Source organism: Gekko japonicus, unplaced genomic scaffold, assembly GCF_001447785.1.
Source record: "Gekko japonicus isolate JY-2015 unplaced genomic scaffold, Gekko_japonicus_V1.1 scaffold369, whole genome shotgun sequence".
Taxonomy (NCBI): Eukaryota; Metazoa; Chordata; class Lepidosauria; order Squamata; family Gekkonidae; genus Gekko; species Gekko japonicus.
This window is the reverse complement of record NW_015160846.1, coordinates 257,798-275,571: the sequence shown is the minus strand read 5'-3', so window position 1 is coordinate 275,571 and position 17,774 is coordinate 257,798. Positions and strand designations below refer to the sequence as shown.

General features: G+C 49.5%; 1 protein-coding gene across 1 annotated transcript in view; it reads right to left on the bottom strand.

The window, feature by feature from the left end:
* The window catches only part of TLN2 (talin 2), a 156,066-nt gene that overhangs the window by 117,639 nt on the left and 20,653 nt on the right, over positions 1-17,774 (bottom strand). The window contains exon 2 of the mRNA XM_015420227.1: positions 1,236-1,407. Coding sequence (XP_015275713.1) covers positions 1,236-1,371 — 136 coding nt within the window. The 5' untranslated portion in view covers positions 1,372-1,407. The remainder of the gene's footprint in view (positions 1-1,235; positions 1,408-17,774) is intronic.

Below are 17,774 nucleotides of genomic sequence, written 5' to 3'. Positions count from 1 at the left end.
CCTCCCAGAAGAAACTCGTCAAAGATGGGAGCGGGTGGACATAAAGGGTAAGAAGAGGCTGCCGAGATCACATAACTGCCCTTGTCGTCCTCAACCAAAAGCCTGGCAGAACATCTCTGCCTTACGAGCCCCGCGGAAAGGCAACAAATCCTGCTGGGCTCGGATGTTCTCAGGCAGAGCGCTCCACCAGGTAGGGGCCAGGGCCGAAAAGGCCCCGGCCCTTGCTGAGGACGGCTGGTTCTCTCTCGGACCAGGGACCGCCAGGCGTTTCTTACTTCCCGAGAGTAACACTCTTCTCGGGGCGTACTGAGAGTGGCAGTCCCAATCAGTTCCCCTGGAGAAAATGGCAGCTTTGGAGGGTGGGCTCTGTAGCGTCCTGCCTCACCGAGGTCCCTCCCCCCCTCAGGAAGCCCCACCCCCACATCTCTAGGGATTTCCCAACACCGAGCTGGCCACCCTGGCTAGCCACTAGGTGTCCTACGTCTCCCTTGTTCCCAGCCTGACCGGACAGGTACGATATCTCCTTCTCAGAGGGGGAGGAACAGACAGCTGCAATAGATCCCATCAATCTTCAGGGAGGGGAGATGCAAGCTCTTGACCAGACACCGGCTGTAAGCAATTTGCCCTCTCCTCCAGCTGCGAACCAGTTACTGGCATCAGACACAGAGGAGAGGGAGGAGGCTGGGCCCAGTGTTTCTCCAACACCCCTTGAGTGCAGTCGCCCATCAGTGGAGATCAGAGCCCTTCACAGTGAACGTCTGATGGAGCACAGGCACCTGTCGCCAGATGAGTACTTGCAGGGATGCGTGCCACAATTAGCAGCAGCTAACCAGCCCAGGGAGAGTCAGCTATAAATCCGAACACTGGACCACCTGACTTCGTGGACGCAACGTGTACCAACGGCTGCATCACCACCCACTTTGTCTCCTGACTCGCTGAGTGGAATCTCTGTTACTCTGAACCTGGATTGAACACTGGACCACCTGACTTCTGGACCCCCGGCTCTTGGACTGACTGACGACTCCCCTTTCCAGATACCTGACCCTTGGACTGCCTCCTGGCCACTCTCCTGCCTTGCACCTGTACTGTGAGTGGTTACCTGGTCCCTTCTGCCTGGCTGTCCTGTGGAACTACTGTCTGCTCCCACACCAGACCCACCGGGGCCAGTACACTAGGCTCCGGAGTATAGCTCAAGCAAGCGAGTGTCCAAACAGCTAAACGTTACAAAAACTGACCTTGCCCCGTCTGTGCCTCCGGCACCCGCTCCCGTATGACCCGGCATGCGTCGTAGACCGCCGTGGACGGCTCGAACTGCATCGTCTTGACCACATTGCACTGACGGACGCAGATCTTCAACGACAAGGCAACCATCTCGGTGGATCCTTTGCGCGCTTCGGTTTATGTTACCTTCAGGGGAGAGAAAAACACTTCATTACTCTTTCAAAGAACACAGCCCCCTTTTGAAATCACATGAAAAAGAAACCCTGAATTCCACTGTGGTTGCTGCTGGTGTCCGCCAACGTCATCTCAGCAGAGTATTCTTGGTTCTACATAGACTTCTAGAAAATTTGAAGCCACAGAAGAAGAAAAACGTTGAAATATATCACTAGAGCCCCCCCCCCCCCCCCCCACAAATGGCAAGAGCTCCTCAAAATTTTGGGTTTTTCTGCAGGGAAACATTTTTAAACTATGAGGGGAGGGAGAATCAAGAATTTCCCTGGGCCTGCACATCTCTCGAAATACAGTACAGATACATCAGCATGGCTATCTATAGGCCGCAATAAAGACAAATTAACAGTTCGGTGCCCGGTGTTAATGGGGAGGATCCAGACCGATTCCAGAGCTGACCCAATGGATTCTGGGAGGCTAGCTCTGGGTAGGGAAGATTCTTCTCGCCATTGCTTGATTTCATCAAAAGGGCACAGACTGGTATGAACTCAAAGAGCCAAACAGCCTCATTGCCAAAACTTGTGTGGTGGACGGGTTAGGTTGTAAGACTAATATCGGGAAGGGTGAAGGGGAGGAGGAGGAGGAGGAGATTAGATTTATATCCCACCCTTCACTCGGAGTCTCAGAGCGGCTTACAATCTCCTTTCCCTTCCCCTCCCCACAACAGACACCCTGTGAGGTAGCCGGGGCTGAGAGAGCTCTTGACAGAAACTGCTTCTGAGAGAACACCTCTGACAGAACTATGGTTTGCCCAAGGTCACACCAACTGGCTGCATGTGGAAGAGTGGGGAATCAAACCCGTCCTCCATTATATCCAATCGAGGGAAGGCATTTAAAAGGAACACGGTCCCCTTCAATGCAATGCTTCAGAGTTCCCTCTCCCAGAGCCTCGTGGTAAGTCTCCCACCTGTTTGTCGGCCTCACCTGGCAAACCTAGAAGCACATCAAGATCTCACCGCTAGGGCTGCTGCCAGCTCGTGGAAGGTACAACCTGGCAAGGGGCAAGTCCCTCTCAGGGGCCAAGCCCAGCCCAGGGCTAGCGGGATAACGGGGTAGAACTCAATCTGGTCAAAAGGCAGAGGCAAGGCACAGAGGTGGAGAAAATACTGATTTATTTCTCTCTCTGGAGAGGGATCAGAAGCACAAAGGGCAGCCAGAATGAGCTGCAGCGTTTAGGAAAGGTAAGAGCAGCGGACTCTAATCTGGGAGAATCACGTTTGATTCTCCACTCCTCCACATGCAGCTGCTGGCGTGGCCCTGGGTCAGTCACAAGTTCTCTCAGAGCTGTTCTCTCAAGGGCAGTCCTCAAAAGAGCTCTCTCAGCCTCACCGACCTCACAGGGTGTCTGTTGTGGGGAGGGGGAAGGAAAGGAGATTGTAAGCCGTTTTGAGACTCCGAGTGAAGGGCAGGGTATAAATCCAATCTCTTCTTCTTCTACTTGGAAGGGAGACCTCCAAGGAATACCAGGGCTGAGACTCAGAGGCCACCAATAGCAAGCCGCCTCTCTGAAACAACCAAGCCCCACTAGGGGTCGTCAAAAGTCAACCATGACTCCCAGGCTCACAAGCACTCTCTCTCATGCTCACTCTCTCTCACACACAAAGGGGTCATTTCCTGCTGCTAGCAATCCAAAAGAGTCCAGGGGAGCCTGAGCGGTGGGTGTTGCCTTCTGACACACTTCCGGTGATGTCAGGGGGTGTGGCATATGCAAATAATTTATGCTAATGAGTTACGCTAATGAGCTCCTGCACCTCTTTTTCTACGAAATGACCCCTGCTCACACACATACACACAAAAGAAAGAAAGAAAAAAGCCTAGGCTGAAAATGAAAATTAAAACTGGCTGCAAGCCTAGTGCTTGCCAGGGTCTTCAAGACACAGTGGAGCACATCCATTAGTCTTAGAAGGCACCAAACAGTTCAGAAAGGCCTCTCCACTCTTCTCTCCGTTAAATGAAACTAAAAAAGTCGGGGCCAGTTGGCAACTCTTGTCCCCGCAAGCCTGTGCCCTTCCCAACCAATTGGGAATAAACTGTGCAAGAATTGAGTCATTTGGGTAAGCAAAAGACTATTGGGTAAGAGAAATACCAGCACCCCCACCAATGCATCAAACTCAGCCGCCTCCAAACCTTGAAAAACAGCTCATGGAGACGCAAGGTCATGTTGCTACGTAGAGACCAGGCACAAAAAGCCAACTCCCTTGTTTGCGGGATATTCTCTCTTTTTTTTGGGGGGGGGAGAGTTTGGCTTCACGATTCCCAACAGCTGGCAAAACGGCAGGCGTGACTTGTCAGACCAGAGCCGACTTCCAGAGACGAACACCCACCAGGCCGAGATGAGCCATATACCTCGCGGCGGTGTTTCTTCTGCTCACACACAGCCTCTCCATCCCGAGGACGAACCTCCCAGCCGCCCACATGGGGGCTGCCAGGGTGTGCTCGCTTGCTCACAGGCAGAAGGGGGCGTGAGCCAACCTTGGGTCGCTTAACAAAATTACGCACGGTGTCAAGAGAGCCGAGGGGGAGCGAGATTTTTCATGCTCTTGTGGAAGATGAGAACTTGGGGGTGGGGGAGGGGTGGCGTGGGGGTGTGTGTCGCACCAACTAAATTGATTAACCGCAGATGGAGGACAGACCAGGGGAAATGCTTCACACGGTGCGTAATTAAATTATGCGCTCCCTCAAGGATCCAATGCGCCACGGATGCAGAATGTATTTACATACTTCTAGGGGGCTAACCGGTAAATCTTATTAAGGCCTAACCGAGACACAATTGCCCTTTGCTGAGGAGCACCGTGTGGTGTAATGGACAGACACAGCTAGGCTTTGATCAGACAGACCCGGGTTCAGATCTTGGCTCAGTCAGGGGGAAAAACCACCCCACACATGTGGGGGCTCTAAATAGAAGGCAAAGGAACTCGGGCACTTCCAAGGTTTAAACGGACATGTCCTGGCCTGTACGTGGGTCTAACAGAGCCATCTCTTTCAGCCTACCCTCCCTTGCAAGGTTGTTGAGCAGGCATGATGGGATCCCCCTCCGCTCCGTGTAGGTTCCCAGCTGCCTACCACACAACCTCACACAGAGAGGTTGTTGCAGACTTTGGAGAAGGAAGGGGAGAATAAACATGTGGGTGGAAAGACAGATTCTATTTCCCTGAGACTGCTTCCACTTTGAGCCTCAGTGCAGGTCGGTGTGTGTGGGGGGGATGTGTTACAGATTTGAAGTTAAATCACAGAATCATTAGAGTTGGAAGGGACCTCGAGGGTCATCTAGTCCAACCCCCTGCACAATGCAGGAAATTCACAAATACCTCCCCCACAGTGACCACTGTTCTATGCCCAGACCCCAAAGTGACAATCAGCATTCCTGACCCCAAAGTGACAATCAGCATTTCCCTGGACGTGTAAGAAAGGGCCACGAGAACTAAGCACTGAGGCAACCCTTCCTGACCTCCCTTCTCGTGATCTGCCCAAGTCCACAGAACCAGCATTGCTGTCAGATGGCCCTCTAGCCTCTGCTTGAAAAGAAGAAGAGCCCACTACCTCCCAAGGAAGCCTCTTCCGCTGAGGAACTGCTCCAACTGTCAGGAAGTTCTTCCTAATGCTCAGCTGAAAAACTATCCTGATTTAATTCCTCCCCGTTGGTTCTGGTCTGACCTTCTGAGTCAACAGAAACCAACTCCACACCATCCTCTAGATGACAGCCCTTCAAGTCCTTGAAGATGGTGATCATATCACCTCTCCAGGCTAAACATACCCAACTTCTTCAGCCATTCCTCATGGGACTTGGTCACCATGTGGGGCTGAAGCTACACACTGCAAAGGGATGAGGCCAACAGCTGGTTGCAGGACAGGTTTCTGCCAATGGCAATGCTGTGCCAACACAAGACAGACCATAGAAAAGACATCTGAATATTAATATCAGTTGAACGAGACCATTGGTAGCCTAAGTCAGGTATGTCCAACAGGTAGATCGCGATCTACCAGGAGATCGCGGAGGGGTCAGAGGTAGATCACCAGCCCCACTTGGTCTCCTGGTTTGCTGGACAGATGTCTGGGGTTTTTTGATGATTGTTTGGTGGTGTTGGTGGTCTCTGTTTTGTTATTGCTTATTTTGCTTACCCTCCTGCCAACCTAGCAGTTCGAAAGCAAGAATTTGCTAGTAGATAAATAGGTACTACTTCGGTGGGAAGGTAACAGCGTTCCGTGCGCCTTGGTGTTTAGTCATGCCGGCCACATGACCACAGAAATGTCTTCAGACAGCGCTGGCTCTTCAGCTTTGAAACGGAGATGAGCACCGCAACCCTAGAGTCGGATTCGACTGGCTTTCGAGCAAGGGAACCTTTACCTTTACCTTATTTTGCTTACCAGTAAATGACAGAAGGTGCATTACAAATGGGGGGTGGCGGCGGTGGAACCCAACTTTAGTGGGTCTAAATCTAATTTGAAACTAATTTGAAACTTTATTTTCATGGCGGTAGATCACCGCTACTTTGGGCCGGAAAAAATAGATCACTACCTGTTCGAAGTTGGACATGCCTGGCCTAAGTGATAAAGAGCTCTTGACCGAAGTGGAAGGAAAGGCCGTGCAATATACCCTTTCCCTTTTTAAATACTGTGAATTCTTGCAAGTGAAACCAATTCCAGACCAACACGCTCAAGTTCTGCTCAACCTCAGGGCTCTCCAAAAGTGACGTCTGAACCTGCGGAATGCTGTCGGGATCCATCCGTGCCAAGAAGAGAAGCCAGGCGCTTCTCCTCTGAAAATTTCAGTCCAGCATGTTTGGAAAGGAAGCCCCTCAGGAAATTGGGAGGACCCTTCCCCTTCCTATGAGTCAGGAATTCACAGTGCCAAAAGGAATCACGTGGCCGAGTGGGTCAAGGGAGCAAAATCCAACGCATGTTTTCATTCTGGCAACAAATATTTCTTTGCCGTACAAGGCCGGCACTGACAACAGATCAGACAGAAAAGAGATGGAATGGTTGCTGATTGAACACTTTCCTTTTAATCACTTAAGTAACTCAGTCAATCCGTTACTTTCCAGTGCTCACTGTGACCTTTCTCCCTGCATACGGTGACAGAATTCTACTATTACGGGCAATGCTCCCTCTAAGCTGTGGAGTCTTGTGAGCAAAAATTCTACTTTGTGAGCTGCTGGCATTAAATGTGTGAGCGAGCGATTTGGTACTGCATCAATTAGTTTGTTCTGGAGCCCTCCTTCCTGAGCAAAGACAAAAATCTGTGGGCCGGAGGCTAAAAAACTTTGCGCTAGCTCACAATAACTCAGCTTAGAGGGAACACTGATTACGGGCATTACCACACAGCTCCCAAAATTTAGCCGATGGATCTGCCCTTAGCTGCCTAACGGCAACACGGTGGTCTACCTTACAAGACTGTTGTAACGAGGTAAGATACATGAGGTGGTTTGAACATGTGAAACCGACCTGATGCATTTTTTAAAACGCGATTACTTTCACAATTGCAAACTCCGCATGCAAAAAAAGAGGACTTGGCTGAATAAGTGTCATCACTTCGTTCCTAGAAACTAACAGGAGAGCATATGTGATACAGAGGAACAGAACAAGGACATGTGGGTTGCAAAGAGCACAAGTCCATGGGTCCTTTGGTTAACTCCTGCATAAAACAGGATATCCTGAACCTCAAGTTTCCCTGGCCTTCCTATGGACAAAAATCTGACACATGGCACAGAGCGATACAACTCCCAACATCACAGTTGTGTCTTGTCAGTACCATCAAGCAAGACGCCCAGCCTAGTTTGGGGTAGTCTGATACATTTCAGTGCTTCTGGTACAAGGAGCCATTCGTCTGCCAGTGTCAGAAAGCATGCTGGCATTAGAGGACAGTGCCACTGTTAGTACCACGGATACACGGGATCCAACCTATTGTGTACAATCCACAGTAACTTGCACAGTTCCTATTTGTTTCAAGAGTGAATGTCCAAGAGAACATAGGAATGCCCAAGCCTGCCTTATACCGACTCCGACTCCTCATCCTTCTAGCTCGGTATTGTCTACTCGGCAGCAGATTCCCCAGAAAAACCTGCTGGTAGACCTGCTCCAGTTTTGGATACTTGATGCAATTCAGGTTGTCCATAAAGGAAGTTTGCCTTACTGCACAGCAATCATATCAGTCTAACCAAAATGGTAAAGACAACTGTAAAGAGCCAGTTTGGTGTAGTGGTTAAGAGCACGGACACTAATCTAGGAGAACAAGGTTATATTTCCCACTCCTCCACTTGCAGCTGCTGGAGTGACCTTGGGTCAGTCACAAGTTCTGTCAGAGCAGTTCTCGAAAAAGCTCTCTCCGCCCCACCTACACCTCACAGGGTGTCTGTCGTGGGGAGAGGGAGGGAAAGGAGATTGTGAGCCACTCTGAAACTCCAAGGGGAGGGCAGGGTATAAATCCAATCTCTCCTCTTCTTCCTTCTTCTAATAAAACTATACTTGATATAACGCATAATGCAAAAAATACTTGAAAGTCTACCCAGAACGGAATCCGCCAGACAATCCGCTATTGTATTCCACATCTCATCATCGCTCCTTCTCCAATTTCTATCATTGCCAGCTGCCGTTTCACACTTAGCCAGCTCAACAAGTTGCGCTACGTGCGCACCGATTCCCAGAGCAGATGCATCATCCCAGAGCCAGCCATGCTCCAATCAGCCTTGACTTACTGAGTGAAGGCTTTGTGCTTACTGATCTCAGACCAAGCCTTCAGAACGTTCCAAGATCAACTCCTTGCTCATAAAGCTACCAATAGACCAGTCCTGGTCAACTGGTTTCCAAACAGAGGAACTAATTTTGCATTGCCCCATCTGGCTGCATCAGAAAATAAGCCCCTCAGATTGTGCCCCAGCTCCTCTCCTGTCTCCGCACAGTATCTCAACAAATATCTCAGAAGAAAGGCTGAACTGCAGATCTGCCCTCACTCCCACTCTACCCCATGACTACGACAGCTTATAGAAGCAAGGTTCCAATGGACATTATTCATTCATGGAAACTCCAACCGGTCCAGATTCCATCTCCCACCAAAGCAACACTCAACCGAGAATAACTCTGCCTGAAACCAGGGGGGACCAGCGTCTCGACTCGGTGCTCCAAGCCACAGTTCAATGGACAGTCACCCCAGGTAAAGCAGAGCGCATACATGCAGTGGAAGGTAACTGAATCCCAGGACCTTTGCCTACAGTCACTGAATCCAAACGCTGGCCACAACCTTAAAGCCAATGTGGTGTGATGGACTGAGTATGCACCTGAACCTGGGAGGCCGGGCTCATGACCCAAGCAACCTCTCAGGGCATCATGAGTGGCACTTAGAATCATAGAGTTGGAAGGGACCTCCAGGGTCATCTAGTCCAACCCCCTGCACAATGCAGGAAATCCACAAATACCTCCCCACCACATCCCGAGTGACCCCTGTTATAAAATCACAGAGCCATAGAGTTGGAAGGGGCCATACAGACCATCTAGTCCAACCCCCTGCCCAATGCAGGACCAGCCTAAAGCATCCCTGACAAATATCCGTCCAGCCTCTTCTTGAAAGCTGTCAGCGAAGGGGAGCTCGCCACCTCCCTAGGCAGCTGATTCCACCTTTGAACCACTCTGACTGTGAAAAAGTTTTCCCTAAAAAGTTCCATGCCCAGAGGATGGCAAAAAAAAAAAACCCTCCAGGATCCCTGGCCAAACTGGCCTGGAGAAAAATTGCTTCCTGAACCCAAAGTGATGATCAGCATCCCCCTGGGTATGTAAGAAAGGGTCATGAGAACTAAGCACTGGGGCAACCCTTCCTGCCCTCCCTTCTCGTGATCTGCCTAAGTCCACAGAATCACCATTGCCATCAGATAGGGCCACCTAGCCTCTGTTTGAAAACCTCCCAAGAAGGAGAGCCCACCCCCCCCCGAGGAAGCCTGTCCCACCGAGGAACCGCTCTAACTGTCAGGACGTTCTTCCTGATGTTTAGCCGAAAACTCCTTCGATGAATTTCAACCAGTTGGTTCTGGTCCAACCTTCTGGGGCAACAGAAAACAATTCCACACCATCCTCTAGATGGCAGCCCTTCAAGTACTTGAAGATGATTATTCTATCACCTCTCAGTCATCTCCTCTCCAGGCTAAACATACCCGGCTCCTTTCCTCACAGGATTTGGTCTCCAGACCAATGTTCCCTCTAAGCCGTGGAGTCTTGTGAGCAAAAATTCTACTTTGTGAGCTACTGGCATTAAAGCTGCGAGCGAGCAATTTGGCTGCTGCATCAATTAGTTTGCTCTGGAGCCCTCCTTCCTGAGCTACGGCAATAACGTGTGAGCTGGAGGCTAAAAAATTGTGAGCTAGCTCACACTAACTCAGCTTAGAGGGAACACTGCTCCAGACCCCTCACCGTCTTCGTTGCCCTCCTCTGGACACATTCCAGCTTGTCTATATCCTTCTGAAATTGTGGTGCCCAAAACTGAACACAATACTTTAGGTGAGGTCTAACCAGAGCAGATTAAAGCGATACCACCACTTTGTGTGATCTGGACACTCGACTTCTGTGGATACAGCCCAAAGCCACGATTTGGAGCCCCCCCCCCGGGGGGGGTCCCTTGGCCATCAAGCCCATCCCCTTCCAGCTGGACAGTTATTCTTCTTCCCTCCTGCTGAGATCAGAGAAAGACTTGGCTATCCACTGCAGTCTCTGGAGGAAAGGCAGGGTGCAAATGTGAAAGAAAACACCCCAACCCATTTGCATTTCAATTTCCATTTGCTGCAGAGCGCCCTGCAAAAACACAAAATGATCAACCTTGGATAGGTTTGCTCATCGAAGGGCGGTAACAAGCTGCAACGTCACGCAATCAGAGGAAGAGCACTTCAGCGGCACTCTCCCGGGACCAAAAAGCTCAGTCTGCCTTTCGGGATGAAAAAGGCCCTGGCGCTTTTTCAGAAATGGCTTCCATTCGCTAAGGATCCTCGGAGCGAGCCATAAAGCATCAAGCGCGATTAAGATCCCGCCATCCAACCTGCAGTTTGGCACCCGTTTCCCACTGCAGCATGCAAAGGCACATGGAGGGGTTCAAACACTCCAAGGGCGAAGGCGGTCAGAGGCAACATCCAGTCCCCGGACCACGGAGCAGGGTGCAACTGACATCAGATGTAACAGCAGGCGGGATCTAGCTAAGCTTATCTGGAAGCAAGCCACACTGACCTGAAGTTTGCTGAGACCACCAGCGTCTTCCCAACACACAACGGGAAACAAGTTACTGTTTTGATGGGGGGCAGGGAAGTAATTGAAAACGCATTTTTCTGACTCTCCAAGGGAAAATAAACACGTTCTGATCGAAAACCCTGAACCTTGATCTAGAGTGTTTCTTCCACCCTTGCTATTCTGGGCAGCTGACTTAACTCGGAGCTCTTGAAAGCAGGGAACCGCCTGACCCACACAGGCTGATAACACACCCAGCAGAAATTAACTGCACACATCTTCAAAATATGATGCTGGGGAGCGGCACAGAACTTTTGGAAGCCGCGTCACTTCCACAGGCACAATATTTTAACAGCTTGATTGCTTTTCCCCCCAATACGTGGTCAGCGCTCGGCCAAGAACATCTTCACTACCACTGCAAGCCCAACAAGAATTCCTCCAGCTAGGGTTCCCGTTTAATTTTAAACTCTGAACTGGGCTCTGCCTGAAAGCCACAGACCTTCGCCAAGAAACAGACACCTCCAGATGGAAAGCCTCATGCTGTTCTTTCCCGGTTCCCGTAAAAACTCCTACACGGCAAAAAAACCGGTGGCGTTTATGCGGAAGGGAATGCCGTCCAAAATTCTACAGCTTCTCTACTTTGAATGAAACAGAGTCTGTGTACAACAGCGACGGAAAGGAGACCCATAAGTGGTAGAGATCCACGTTATCACACACAACACGTGGACCGCTCGTTTGGGGCCAGACTGCACCGGTGTCATCAGCCTTGAAAATTCAAGCCCTTTAACGGCAGCAGTGTTGCCCAAATCCTGATAGCTGAAGCACGTGTTTGTCCAAATTAAAACTAGAGGCATGTTTCAAAAAAAAAAAAGTCGGTGCATGTAGGAGGAACATTGTCCATTCTCAGAATAGCGCCTCTTTGTTTCTGCAGAACTCGTTAATCTGAATCAGCTGATAAGGCAGGGGTGTCAAACATGTGGCCTGGGGGCCAGATCAGGCCCCCGGAGGGCTTCTATCAAGCCCGCAGTGGAACTGGCTGTCTTCTGCTACTTCTTCCAGTTCTGCTGGTGCTGCGTCATCGTAGGTTTGCAGCTTACAGATACACACCTGAACAGCAGACTCAGGATTGCAACAGCAGAGACATTTTGATGCAATAATTCAGAGCAAGAGGTGTCAGTTATCAGACACTGTTAAATGAACAAAATACTGCAAAGAGTGCTAATGTTTTAAGCAAGTTTTTATTTTAAGTTAAAAAAACCATTTGTGTTTGTGTGTCCTTTATAAAGTTTATATCTCTGCTACCTGACATTACATTTTATGACACACATGGCCCGGCCCAACAAGGTCTCATTTATGTCAGATTCGGCCCTCATAACAAATGAGTTCGACACCCCTGTGATAAGGGGAAGGGTCTGGCATGAGAGAAAATCCCAGGTTCAGAATTAGGAAAGACTGAAGATCACGGAGCGCAGCTACCATTCCAAGTGGATGAGAGGGAGCTGGAAAAAACTCGGCAAAAGGCAGCTTCATCCGTGGATCTCCTGTATGACTGAAAGGACGGAAGCGGATACAAGAGCCACATCCTTTAAGGCAGGAGTCCCCAGCGTGATCTCCATCAAACGTTTTTAGAAAGTGGGTGGAGCCAGGTGGGGTTTTTTTTGCCCAGCAAGGGTTCTGATTGGCTCAAAAAGGTCAGGGACCCCTGCTTTAAGAAGAGGTCATTGTTGAATCTCTGCACATGGGACAATCCAGTGAGCCCATTGTGCCCGACACATTGCTTCACACAAAGCACTCCTCTCCAGCTGAGCTGGGACTTCTCCTTTGCGAGAGCCACTGCCCTGAACGGAATGTGAGTCCGCATGGCCGTGCAGAAGCCTTCCCTGGGATGGCCCGACTGTCGAATTTCCGTACCCTGGGAAGGGGCCAAGAATTCAAGGGATGCCAAGCAGCTCCAGAGGCATCCATCAGCGCGCAGGCAGCTCCGACTTGATGAAAACTGGAACTGGAAACAGTCCCTGAAAGGGGTGCCTCAGCCGGCCCGGCGCTTCCGTGGTCTCACACACAGCCACCTGCAGGGCAAGAGGCTCGAATCCTGCCAGGCTTGGCATATTCACATATACCTGAATGAATTTGTGTTTTATTGTATTTTAATCTTTTAATGTGAGCCGCCCTGAGCCTGCTTGGGCAGGAAGGGTGGGATACAAAGCGAATTAAATAAGTAAGTAAGTAAGTACTCTTGGGAGTTAACATGTGAATCAGCGTGCATATTATGTAAATAAGCATGCATTACTTTGTCAAGTAGAAAACTGGCTGGCCCCCATGTGGGCCACAAACACAGAACAGAGGTTGTTTCCCCCAAGAGACAAGGAAACAGTCTTGATCTACTCAGTAAGGAGAAAAAAAAGTCTTTGTAAATTAACCAAGGGCTGGTTTAAAAAACCCAGCCGGATGAGGACTATGTTCCAGAAGGGATTTAGAGCAGGGGTGTCGAACTCCTTTGTTATGAGGGCCAGATCTGACATCAATGGGACCTTGTTGGGCCGGGCCATGCGTGTCATAAAAGGTAATGCCAGCTAGCGGAGATATAACCTTTATAAAGGACACAAACACAAAAGGGTTTTTTTAACTTAAAATAAAAACATGCTTAAAACATTAACTCTGTAAGCTGCAAAGCTACTTTTGATTTATTGACATTCACCACAGAAATCTCATGCTCAGAGTTCTGAGTCTAGGACCCCGGTTAAAACATGAAATGGCTGAGTGATTAAGAGAGTCGGGAGAAGCAAGCTATGATGCAGCAGCAGCAGAACTGGAAGCATATTTGACACCCCGTTTTAGAGTGAGGGACTCCATGAGGAGAGGGTGGCCAGGTCGCTCTCTAAGTTTGCCTGACTCCAGGTGGTGGCCAGAGATCTCCTGGGATCACAACCGGGCTCACAGTCAGGAGTTTGTGGCTTGTGGGGCAACTTTCTGTTCTGGTGGGGCTGAAGTTCTCAGGGCAGAAAGAAAAGTCATTTAGCCGACACAAAGCTGTTACCAGGATAGATCTCTAAATTGCAAGCTGTCAACCACTTTAGGTGACAGTTCTCAGCTGCTGCAAGTTAATCACTTCTGCCAGCCTAAGCAACAGTTCTGAGAACAAGCCGGCAGATGGGGGGGATGACGTCTATAGCCAAGAAAGCTAGCACTTGGACAGGAAAACTCTCTTCGAGGAGACTAATTTCTTGACACAGAGTTAGAAGGGATCCTAAAGGTCACCAACCCCCTTGCTCAGTGCAGGACTTCGTCCACTACAGCACCCCACTCTGCTTGAAGGAGTGCACACCTTTTTTAAAAAAAAGTTTTAAAAAATGGAGAAATTTTTGTGGGGCTGTGCCTTTAAGAAAGGGGGCGGAGCCCCCCAAAGCCCCACCATAGCTACGGGCCTGACTACAACTGACCTCCAAGGCATCAGAAATCAGTTCCCCTGGAGAAAATGGCCGTTTTGGAAGGTGGGCTCTAAGGCATTATACCATGTTGAGTTCCCTCCCCTCCCCAAATCCCCCCTTCAGGCTCCGCCCCCAAAATCTCCAGCTATTTCCCAAGCTGGTGTTGGCAACCCTATACCCTCACAATAATGGCACAACTAGGGGTGAAGGCTTAGGGGCCATGCACCCTCTAGCCACTGGACAACACCGATGTCCATCCAGAAGGCCAGCTTAAGGCCGTCACTGTACCACCACCGAGTTGCCATCTTCGACGGCGGATTAGATCTGGACGTGAGCCGGCCCTGGGCAGACGCCTAGGTAACCGAAGAATGCACGCTGCCAGGTTAGGTTGATGAATGGAACTCATCTTGGATTGAGAAAAATTTTAACATCAAGAGCACCGCACTTTATTTAATGATTGTTTTTACTGTTCAATGATTGTTTTTATGTTGTTTTAACGGTTGTTATGGCAATTGCCTTTGTTGTAGCTGCCCTGAGCCTGCTGGGGAGGGCGGGGTATAAATCTAATAAATAAATAAATAAATAAACTTTCTTAGCATCAAGCGACGATTGGATTTCTGCACCCTTACATGAGAACTAAAGAACAGCCCTGCTAGATGACCTCAAGAGATCCCTCTAGCCCAGCATGTTGTCTCCAATGGCGGGAAGCTTCCAAGCAAGGCACGGAGGAAACAAACAAACTCGCCTTCACTGTCCTCCCCCCTCCCCCCGGTATTTGTTCTTCCGTCATGTCCCATAATTATTTTTAATTCTCTTTAGTTACAGGATGGGGGGGGGGACATTATGGGCCATTTAAAAGGGGATGTTATCTGTGCCATAATAAGATGAAGCCAGCTGCATTGAAAACTATGATTAAAACCCCTGCCACTTTGATTACTCCGAAAAGGAAGCGACAACATTACAATCAATAGCGGGAGTAAATATTTTATGCCACTTCCCTAGATGTGCTGAGAAGAGACGGAGTGTGCCACTGAAGGATGACAGATCCTTTTTAAAAATGCATGTTGGCACACTGAAGGTGTATTCGCGGTCCAACTGTTCCAGGCTGTGCAATCTTTCGAAAAGGTCATACACGCTGGGCCAAAGGCTAGAAACGCATCCAGCAAGGTGCGCTGGTAAAACCAAGGTGGGTGATTGACTTCATAAATCGGTCTGAGAGATGAAGTCCTGGGCTAGAAACAGGCAGCATAATTGAGTAGCTCAAAAATGTTTCTATAATGGGATCGGACAACCTAGTTTCCCACAGGTTCCCACAGTTAGATTAGCATCCAGGAGCACCTTAGAGAACAACGAGATTTTTGGATGCGGGGCTTTCCAGAGTCAAAGCTCCCTCCCAGCAGCATCAGTCGCTGCTCCCATTTAAGGTACTAAAAATGTCAAGTCTTCCGTAAAATACTCGCACTCTTGATTGGCTGACAAATCCCTTTAACTATGGGCTAAGAGAGCTGTGGTGGCTCAAGTGGTTAAGACGCTGAACTGCAGGCTGTGGAAGGTCGGTAGTTCAGCAGTTCGAGACCCGAGTGTGCCGCATGACGGAGCGAGCTCCCGTCTCTAGTTCCAGCTCCTGCCAACCTAACAGTTTGAAAGCAAGAAACTGCAAGTAGATAAAAGGGTACCACTTCAGTGGGAAGGTAACAGCGTTCTGTGCGCCTTGGTGTTTAGTCATGCCGGCCACGTGACCACGGAAACTTCTTCGGACAGCGCTGGCTCTTCGACTTTGCAATGGAGATGAGCACCGCAACCCTAGAGTCGGACTCGACTGGCTTTCGAGCAAGGGAACCTTTACCTTTACTTTACTTTAAGAGAGAAAACCAGCTTTTAAAAACTTCACTGACTGCCCAAACAAAATTTGAGTCCAGTGGCACCTTTAAGACCAACAAAGTTTTATTCACGGTATAAGCTTTCGTGTGCACACAGACTTCTTCAGATATAACAAAATGGAAGTTACCAGTTCATAAATATAGGTAGAGGGTGGGCAGCAACTTAGCATTAAGCATAATAAAACCCAACAAAGTTTAACAAATGCAAGAACTTAGAGCTGTAAGGGACCTCTAAGGGTCATCAAGTCCAACCCCCTGTACAATGCAGGAAATTCACAACTACCTTCCCCTCCCCACTCCCCCGGTGACCCCTGCGCTATGCCCAGAGGAAGGCAAAAAACTCCAGGATCCCCAGCCACACTGACCTGGAGGGAAATTCCTTTCTGACCTCAAAGTGGCAATCAGCATTACTGTGGGCGTATAAGAAAGAGCCCACCCCTTTCCGCCCCTCCATCTTGCGATCTGCCTACGTTCACAGAATCACTAATTCCCGCACTGAGCAAGGAGCGCTTGTCCTCACTTTTTAAAAGAAACATGGAGTTGGGATCCAGGTTTTCTGTGGTGTAAAATCTCTGGACCAGCCCATTCTGGTGAACCAAATACAACAGCTAACTGGTGTCAGCCCAGCAACAGAGTCCGGTGGCAGTAGAAGAAGAAGAGATTGGATTGATACCCCGCCCTTCACTACCCAAAGGTGTCTCAGAGCGGCTTACAAACTCCTTTCCCCTTCCCCACCCCACAACAGACACCCTATGAGGTAGGTGGGGATGAGAGAGCTCTGACAGAAACTGCTCTTTTTCAAGAACAGCTCTGACAGGACTACGGCTTGCCCAAGGTCATCCAGCCAGGTGCAAGTGGAGGAGTGGGGAATCAAACCCGGTTCTCCCAAATTAGAGTCCGCGCACTTCACCACTACACCAAACTGGCTCTCAGTAGCACCTTCGTGCAAAACACGTTGTGGCTCACCAGTTCCTTCGACAATCGTGCAGAGACGTTCTTACAGTCCCTTAGTTTTATTTTGCCAGCAGAATTTAAGATGCCGACTGAGGTGGCGTAGTTATACCCTATTGAGACAAAAACAGAACCTATGTGGCTTTTATTTTCTTTAATGGAGAGTGTGTGTGAGAGAGGGAGAGAAGAGAAAGCCGGAATGCATGACATTCCAGCATCTTTGGGATTTTCTTTCAAACAAACAAATCAGTCATGTTCGGGGTGTGTTTCCTGGAGTGGGAGAGCTTCATCCACTAAATGGGAAGCAGCCTGGACTTCACGTACAAATGCCAAAAAACACGAAGGGAAGGCCTCTTATGAAAACGTTGCTTTTTGTTGTTCAGTCGCACAGTAGAGTCCGACTCTTCTTACTTTCTTTTTTGGGGGAGGGGTTCCGTGTGTGTGTAAGTGTGTTTGTATGCCTGGAAATCATGGTTGACTTCTGGCAACCCCTAGTGGGGCTTGGACATTTCAGAGAGGTGGCTTGCTATTTGCCTGCCCCTGCGTCCCAGCCCTGGTATTCCTTGGAGGTCTCCCTTCCAAATCCTTGCCAGGGTTGGCCCTGCTTAGAGCTTCCGAGATCTGACGAAATAGGGCTTGCCTGGGCTATCCAGGTCAAGGCCAAAACATTGCTTGCTTTTCGACTGGAACACGGGGGTCTACTTTAGTGTATGGAAATGCGTAAGGGGCAGAAATTCTCAGTGGGCCTCTCTAAACTGGCAGAAACGGGCAGCTGCAAGAGACGCGAGACCTCTTGGCAGTACTTGGCTGCAAAATGCATTCTCACATGAAGTCCGTGCCTCCCTCCGCTGGTCTCTTACACTGATGAAGA